The sequence below is a fragment of the Urocampus carinirostris genome, chromosome 7 (genome assembly GCF_059441175.1).
Source record: "Urocampus carinirostris isolate Australia breed hairy pipefish chromosome 7, RoL_Ucar_1.0, whole genome shotgun sequence".
NCBI lineage: Eukaryota > Metazoa > Chordata > Actinopteri > Syngnathiformes > Syngnathidae > Urocampus > Urocampus carinirostris.
The window spans coordinates 14,420,751-14,430,007 of NC_142355.1; the positions used below are offsets into that span (position 1 = coordinate 14,420,751).

Below are 9,257 nucleotides of genomic sequence, written 5' to 3' on the forward strand. Positions count from 1 at the left end.
TTTGTATCAGCACTCGTGGCAGCGGCACAAACAGAAATTAAAAATTGAAATTAAATAAAAGCTATTTTTAAGGGATAGGTATTAGTTTCAAAAGTATGACTCATTTTTGGGAAAGGTGGGAAGCCTTTTTATGTTTTTTGTATTTTGGTATCTGGCATAAGCGTTCGTACTAAAGATTTGAGTATTCGTATCAGTCAAACAAAATGATATAATGAAAAAAAAACTTCTATTTCTGTGTATTCCAACTCAGATTAGTCAATTTAAGTAGCACTTGCAGTGATTATTTCATTCATTATTGCAACTTCAGTCGCGCACGTTTGTTATGCGTGTTGAAAAAACCCAAGACTGATGGAAAACTAAATAAAAAATTTTTATCAATGATATTGAAGACAATTCCATTCAATTCATCCCCACAGATTCCCAGATGTTGCCTTTAGAAAAGTCCCACAGCAGCCCGGGCAGTTCCAAATCATCCTCGGACGGCCAGCTCCGCTCGCACGGGCCGTCTCGAAGCCAAAGCAAGAGCAGTGTTACTCAAGCCCATTTGGAGGATGCCGGGATCGCAATCGCCGCCGCCGAGGCTGCCGTGCAACAGTCCCGCCTGCAACCAAGTAAATCCCTTCCCGACCCTTGATGCACTTCCTTTCACAAGCTTCTTCCTTTATTTTCCTCTCCCTAATTGTGCATGTAGCTAACACTAAAAATTGTTACCCACAATCCTTCAAGTTCGTTTCTTAACCTAAACATATTTGAAGCTACTTTTTTAACTGATTGCCGCAAAGGGCTATCATATTGATATGCATTTCTAAAGTTACAATGTGTTATTACCATGTTGTTACCATGTTATTACCAAGTTATAATTATTAGATCTTAAGTACAGTAAAAATCATGCCAGTTAGAAATCAAATTTACTAGCAAATCACAATGCCACACGACGGGTGATCTATTTTTAGAACCTGTCTGCAGGCTACTCAGGTATTCTTAAGGGAATACTTGGAGCCCGGGGAACCACATTGGAGAACCCTGGTGTAGTGCAATCATAAATGAGTTTTACAAAGCACGAAGAAGAATACGAACCACAGAGACTCAAAGTATCAAAATTCCACCAGTTTTTAAAAATAAACACACAATTCTCGACCTATTAATATTGAAGAAAATGCATGTTATATTATAGCTCATGTATTTTTTTCTTATAAGTCTAAACAATGGAACTTTCCATATCACTAGAAAGCACTACACAGTATATAATGTCCCTTTAATTTTATTGCTGATAATGCAAAAAAGTGACAACATTTCCATGAGCTTTATCGATATCTTTGGGCATTAACAAACTACCGGTATTGTAAAGTTTACATATGGCTGAGAAGATCTCTTATTTTTCCCATTTTTAAATGATAACGGGGTTCATTGTGTACCCAATTTAAACTAGAATTGTTAAGTAATACAGGTTGATGTTCTTATTATTTAAATCAATATTGATTTGTTTTACTAATTATTTTTTTCTTACTAATAGAAGGCTAATATCATTGTCAAGTCAAGTCAAGTCATTTTTATTTGTATAGCCCTTAATCACAAAGAGTCTCAAAGGGCAGCACAGGTTATTGCACAGACTATTATTACTACACCATCCCCTGATCTAAAACCTACATGAGGGCAAGGAAAAAGTCCAAAAACTTAACATGAGGAAAATGAAGAAACCTTGAGAAGGGACCGCCCATGTGGTAATCCCCCTTTCGGGATGACTAGGCTGCAATGGATGTTACAATAACAAATAATACACCGATTTTGTCAACAAAAAAGTGTCTACCGAAAGTTAAATAATAATAATAATACATTTCATTTTAAAGTGCCTTTCAGGACATCCAAGATCGCTGTACATTGGTCAGTAGTACAGGTCAATATAAAGGTTATGCCAAAACAAACAGATTCAATTGTATTTTCTGTAATCAACACACGTACTTAAAATGGTATTCAACTTATGTTATAAAGCACTAAACTTTAGGTGAAACCATTAGTGTGCATGTGTCAATCCCAAACATTTGGTTTCGATTAAACGCTGAAACCAATTTGGGATGGAAATCCCTCACGCACAGTCGCACAGACACCAGCAAAATACATTTCCACACTGCGTTCTGGACCATATAAGCATGTTTTGGGGAATCCCCCGGCTTCTTTGTGCGTGTGTTTGCATGCGTTTACGAATGCACGACAGAGCAAAGAGCCCCAGCACACAAATACAAAAACACACAAGCAGGTTTAGCACACAGATGCCCCCTGCACTCCCTGCTCCTTCGTGGCCCCCTCAACCCTCTTTACTCCCGCTTGCCCTCTACAATTGGCGGTCAAAGCAGGAAGCAACATCATTGCGAGCCTCACCCACCAATGAGAGCAAAGAGTGAAAGAGGGAAGGTGAGGCAATCTGTAAAAAAAAAACAATATAACCTATATCATCTTCCAAAAAAGCACTAAAATCGCTTAAACTCTCATATAAACACCTTGTGATTGTGTGAATGACTGAAATGATAATTACAATTTTAAATATACCTAAACAATAACATTCATCAAATAAAATCAATACTTTTGTAAATGCACTGTGGGTGTTGTAGCTAACATGTTGTCCATTGAACTCGTAATTTATTACAAAGATTGTCTATTTATCTACCAATGTACCTATCAATGTACCTAACTCCATCCCTACCTACCTACCTACCTACCTACCTATCCTACTATCTATCCTACCGACCTCTCTGTCTTTCTCTTTACCTACTTGCCTATCTAACTACATACCTAATTTCTTACCTACCTATCTAATTATTTAACTACCTACCGACCGACTACTTAACTACCTACCCACTACTTACCTACTACTTACCTACCTACCTACCTACCTACGTCACTCACACCCTTCCTCCATGCCTCCCCCTTTTTTCCTCTCTCTCCACCAACGTACCTCCCTACCAACCTACCCACCTCCCTACCTACCTACCTCTCTTTAATCCCTGACACTCCCTCTCTCTCTCTCTCTCTCTCTCTCTCTACATTATCTCTCCCCAACCTCCCTACCTCCCTAACTTTCTCTAACCCTCATTCTCTCTCTCTCTACACCTACCTACCTACCTACCTACCTACCCACCTATCTATCCACCCTTGAATGACAGGACTGGGGCACCGTCTGGGCGACGCTGCTGGCCCTGTGGTACTTTCGGCCCCTAGCCTGGTAGGCGACACCTACGGGGGCGGTCTGGATGGGGGTGAGGGTGGCGGAACTGGCGTAGACAGCGCCATCTTTCAAGTCCCTCGCATGTGAGAGTAACACACAGACAGATGTATAAAATGAGAGTTGTGATCAACAGTTAATATTCTTTTGTCCCGTTTGCCGCAGTGGTACCACCATTCCGAATGGGACGGATAAAATGCACATGGTGATCCCTGAGATTGAAGGCAAGTGGCGGTCATCCGTTTACAGTGAAAAGTAGAAAAAGTCTAGTGAATCTCACATATTCCTTTTTGGATTATTCACATTTTTTTGCTCACCTGTCCACTTCAGCAAATTGCTCCCCTTATTAATTATTGCAATTCCCATAGTAAGTGTTAATAAACCTCGCAAACACAATGTGGCACTTATCTACTCACAGCAAGACAGACTATGTAGATAAAAAACAACGATAATTTGTGTTAACAAGTTTTTTTTTAACAAAATAAATACTTCCTAGTGTTCTGCAACAATCTTAGCTATCTACTGTATCATTATCGTCTTCAGTGACCGAGACGATCCATATTGGAGCAGAAATGGGCAAGACGGGATCGGTAGAAAAAAGAAACGATTAAATGAATTAAATAATAATTGTTATAAAGCGTACATAATTTGAAATAATCAAATAAACATATGAAATACGGGGGTGAAAGTTGTATGTATTTTTAATCTACGTTATAAATCTTGTAATTAACTGACACATATATAATAAGATTTTTTATAAACCCTCGATGAAAACATTTCCAATTATAAATGTGTCCCACCAAAATTTTGAAAAATAGCGAGTAAAATCATAAACGACACACAAATAGGTCTTAAAGGGATTGGCTCTGCGACGCCCATTTGTGCCTTTATTTAATTCACAAAAATATTGTCCTGTTATTATTATTTTTTTTAATTTGTTTTCAAATTGGTATTTTACTATGTAACCATTTAAACTGATTTTTTTTTAATTGTGTTTTGGGACCATACTAGAATGTGAAGGAATCACGATTAGGTTATATTTTATTTTTGCAGTGTATGTCGCCCCCTACTGGTCATATTCGGCATATTTCTCTTCATCATACCCGGTCATCCTGGGTGCAATCCAAAGATAAATAAGACCAAGATAAAATGGAATAAAATAATAAACACAGTTTGAAATTTCATTGGGTAACCCTCCTTTTTTGAGTTTGGGTAAATGACGAAAGTCAGATATTTTTGCACTGTTGTGAGAGTGAACACACAGACTTAATTTCTTGTCTAATGTAAATGACCCATTTGCTCTTTTGTACTAGGCAAATGAGACTACTTGTATCTTTTTGGGGCACATATATTTTCCTTCATGGACAATAAAACAATATGGTCCTGCAGGGGCATTACCAGAGGGGGTAGGGGGGGGATAGTGCTTTGCCCACCCAAAGCAAAGCGGATGTAGTACTGACAGCATTTTGGGCAGCCCCCATGCCATCTCGTTGATACTGTATTCAATACCAGTGTATTGTGTATGTCAGCAGACACTGTCGTTGACTCTGCTGCCCCCTACAGCACACAGTGTGCGCGTCAGTGCCCACGGGAGGCAGCACCGTTACGTAACAGCGTTATTCATCTGTTCCCAACACTGATAATAATACCTCGAGTTAACGGTTTATCACAATAAACTGGCATTTTTACCCCCATATAGTCTCATCTCATTAGCTGCACCGCTTATCCTCAGTAAGGTCACGGGGTGCTGGAGCCCATCACAGCAATCATCGGGCAGTGGGCAGGGGACACTCTGAACTGGTTGCCAGCCAATCGCAGGGCACACAGGGACAGACAACACGCTCGATCATTCACACCTAGGGACAATTTGGACCGGCCATTCCACCTGAAATGGATGTCTTTGGAATGTGGGAGGAAACCGGAGTGCCCGGAGGAAACCCACGCAAGCACGGGGAGAACATACAAACTCCGCACAGTAAGTCTGGTAGCTGGATTTGAACCCACACAGGAGGTTCCCAAGACCTTAAAACTGTGCCCCACACGCACTAACCACTGCGCCGCCGTGCTGCCCCCCCTGATATAGTGGTTAATGTAAAAATATTGCGTTTTTCAAGTCATTGAAGACCTCCCAAAGCGCTTTACAATGTGCTTCACACTTACCCATTCACACACACCAATAGCAGCGTCAGCCATGCAAGGCAACTAGGAGACTTCGACATATAACACAGAATGCCGGGAATCAAACATGCAACCTCTTGATCCCATTACAGGCGCTTTACCTCCTGAGCTACTGTTAATCTCTCCCTTCTATCTACAATAGCATTGTAATGACTGCTTGGTGCAATTTTGAGCCTTAACACGTTTTAAAACTCAAGTTTACCTGGGTTTCGTTTGAGGAACCTCCTGTTGGATTTACCGCATTGAAACAATAAAAAGCCATAAGTGATCCTTAATATGATAATGTATTAGTTGGATTGATTTATTACATTCATAAAGATATGTCAGTGGAGACCACAGATTCAATTTCATCAATCTTGTTTTACGCTCTCTTCACCACAATTTAGACCTGCTGGGAACTCATACAAGGTCTACTTCATTCCACCAAATTGTTGGATGTTCTGGGGAGAATGTAGAATTTTTTTCAACATTTCCCAATTCCCACAACAGCATCATCCACATATTTGACCCCTTTTCAGTGAAGTTATTTGAAGTTAAATCTGGCATCGAGCCGCATGATGCTTACCCAAAGGAGGAAATGACCACCGTTTTTTGTTGTAGGAGGGAAGACTCAAGTGATGGGCGAGATCAAGGTGGCTCTAAAAAAAGAAGTGAAGACGGATGGGGACCAGTTGGTCCTGGAAATCCTGCAATGCAGAAACATCACTTACAAGTTCAAAAGTCCCGACCATCTTCCAGGTGGGGGGAAATGCCGCTGTGTTTGAAGCATGTGAACTTTGAATAGTTGCTTTGCAGTAAATACAGTTTTGAAGAAGATGGTCCAACATCTGGAAAGGTCATCAAATACCACTAGAGGCTGTATTAAGATTTCATCCATAATTTGCAAAGTGTACAGTTTCAATTCACATTTCAAGTTTTGATCACATCTTAACATTTCTTATTTTCCTGTCAGACTATTGGTAACCACCTTTTTATACACTCCACCTAGACCTGTACGTGAAGCTGTACGTGGTCAACGTGGCCACTCAGAAGAGGATCATCAAAAAGAAGACGAGAGTTTGCCGCCACGACCGAGAGCCTTCCTTCAACGAGACCTTCCGCTTTCCCCTTAACCCCACAGGTCACTCTATACAGGTGAGTCAACCCAAAAATTGTTTCATGTTAAGTGTCAACTTTAGTATAAACTTAAGATAAGGAGAGAAGACATCAGTTGATTTTAAACTCACAAGGAGACCAGTGAGAGAAGCCTTCAGATAAGAGAATTCTAAGGCCCACCCACTCCTCTTTTTGTTAAATCTTCAAGGTTACAAAAAGCAGATGAGCCCTCGAGGGTGTGGTGATCAAAGAACAGCAACACGATTGGCTCGAAAAAAAGAAATGTCATTTTATGAATTCTCTTTTGCAGGTGTCCATTATTAAAAACAGAATTAACTTACCATTGAAGAATTAAAGATGAGATTGTACAGAGCAGAAGAATAAAGGAAATAAACACTCTGCAACATAATGAATACCGTAAATTACGGACTACAGAGCGCACCTGATTATAAGCCGCACCCATCACATTTTCAGGGGAAACCCGATTTCGTACATACACAAGCCGCACCTGTATGTAAGCCGCATGCGCTCACGTTAAAAAATTGTAACACAAACATGAGATTTATCCAGAACCGACTTCATGACGCGCGGTTGAAATTAAATGTCCTTCATTGAAGTACACAGTTCAAAAATCACAGCCAGCAAAATGAATGTAAAATGATACGGGTACTTAAGGTTTGATGCAGACCTGCAGGGTCCGGGGACCCGTTGAAACTAATTCAAGGAAAAAAGTCAATATTTCCAAAGGTAAGGGTGGGAAAAATATATATCCACTATTGTCCGCCGCGACAACAGGTCTCACTCACCTTTACCCCACTTCCCGTCAGCCCGCGTTTGCTCCGCCCCTCTTTTTTTAATTTGCAAAACATATCAGAATGAGTGTCTCAAATAAATACATGCATTTTCAGAACAAAGGCTAAGATGGCAGAAAATTATGTCAGCCCCCTCTGAGTGAGGCTAATGTTATGTAAAAAAAAATCCAAGATCAAGGTGTATTGTCAAAAACAATGACAGTCAGTCCCAGTTAGCCTAATGGACAACATAAGTAGCGCACTGGTTTATCTTAAAAAGGGTTCAGTGAACCAAAACGTTGTGAAGTGCGTGCTGTGAAATTAAAACCTAGATCTCACGACTACAAGGCAAATGTCCTTGTGACAACTTCACCATCTCCACATTTGCTCCTTTCCAGCTTTTCCTGGTGTCCAATGGTGGCAAGTTTGTGAAGAAGACCCTAATCGGGGAGGCCTACATATGGCTGGACAAGGTGGACATGAGGAAGAGAGTGGTCAGCTGGCATAAGCTCTTTGTCAGTTCTGCGCCCAGCAACATCTGATCAGATCCACTAATAATCGTCAACATCATCCAAATGTAAAATATATACTTTGACACACACACTCCAGAAAAGTGATGTGCTAAAACCCGTCAGAGTCGACTAAGTTTACCTCATAGCAAACTATTTTGGAATGTTTTGTGGATAGAATCTCAGAAAATATTTAGTGATGAGACTTCAAGATGATGATATGGTGACAATCTTAAAAAGGTTCCATATTTGCATGGGGAGAACAGAAACAATATTTTTTTTTCCAAAGTTCTTTTGAATACATATCATTGTCCTTGTTGGGATCGTGGGCATGAACCCCATTCTACCTGACATTGACTGATCGGTGAGTTATGGTACACCTTTGATTGTTCACTTGTCAATCACAGAAAAAAAAATAACGAAGCCCACAGGACTGTACGTGCATTTTTCTAAGGGGATTGAATACCTGGAGAATCATAGTTGAGTTTATGTGTGTGAGTTTGTTTGTGGAAGAACAACAAAAGAAATATTTTTCACAGCCCCATTTTCTGATCCTTTAGTAGAGACTACAAACAAGGGGAGAAGATATTAACGGATTTAAAACTTGCAAGGACAACAAAATGGAGTCCAAACCTTTGATGAGAAATTCCAACCTCTTCTAAAAGCCTTTCTTCGTATTGACTTTCCTAGGAAACAAAAACAAAACCGCCTATAAGGGTGTGGAATAAAAGAACAGCAACATGATCGGCTGATAGTGACAATGATATAAGCAGTGCATATTAGTCAAAATAACAAAACAGTGGGGTCAAATAGTCAAAATAACCAACTGAACATCTCAAGCCATGCCCTTTGCAGGGTTTCAATATTAAAACTTCACGTGAGAAAAAAAATAGATATTTAAAACCTGCGCGTTTGCTACTTTACGCCCCGAGTTTCTTGAATGCAAAAACGTAAACAAGCATTTACTTCACACAAGACTTATCATGAATAATAATTTTAGGTTGAAATTGTACTAGTGCTGGACAAAAAAATCCATCTGGTTGCTCGCAGACAGATTTCGTATTGTGCCTGTATGAGTCCTGGTTGATTATGAGAATATTTTACTCATTTAAGGACAGTGGGGAAACACACCTTTAAGAAAAAAGTGCAAAGATGAGTAAGCATAATAAGATACGGGTCGCCTCGAGACCCTCTGCAGAAATGATGATGGGGTAAAGATACACTAAGATGGTCACATGCAGCCTGTATTTTTTCAGCGCACATAATGCTGGATGAAAGCCAGCGTTCACTTAGCGTCCAATAACATCTCCATCCCGGTCCTGGAAAATCAACGTTCCTCAGTTTATGGATGTATACGTGTACGTACGTATGTGTGTATGCTTGACTCCCTGTGCAACACGGTGAACAAGCCTTCTTCACTGCCTGTCGTCGAAAAAAAAAAAGGAAAAAATTTAAAAAAGGAATGGG

General features: G+C 40.1%; 1 protein-coding gene across 1 annotated transcript in view; it reads left to right on the forward strand.

Moving 5' to 3' along the window:
- The window catches only part of pclob (piccolo presynaptic cytomatrix protein b), a 70,504-nt gene extending 62,199 nt beyond the window's left edge, over positions 1–8,305 (forward strand). The window contains exons 31-36 of the mRNA XM_088339833.1: positions 417–611; positions 3,159–3,303; positions 3,383–3,441; positions 5,996–6,133; positions 6,384–6,529; positions 7,680–8,305. Coding sequence (XP_088195959.1) covers positions 417–611; positions 3,159–3,303; positions 3,383–3,441; positions 5,996–6,133; positions 6,384–6,529; positions 7,680–7,823 — 827 coding nt within the window. The 3' untranslated portion in view covers positions 7,824–8,305. The remainder of the gene's footprint in view (positions 1–416; positions 612–3,158; positions 3,304–3,382; positions 3,442–5,995; positions 6,134–6,383; positions 6,530–7,679) is intronic.
- Positions 8,306–9,257: the final 952 nt, after the last annotated feature.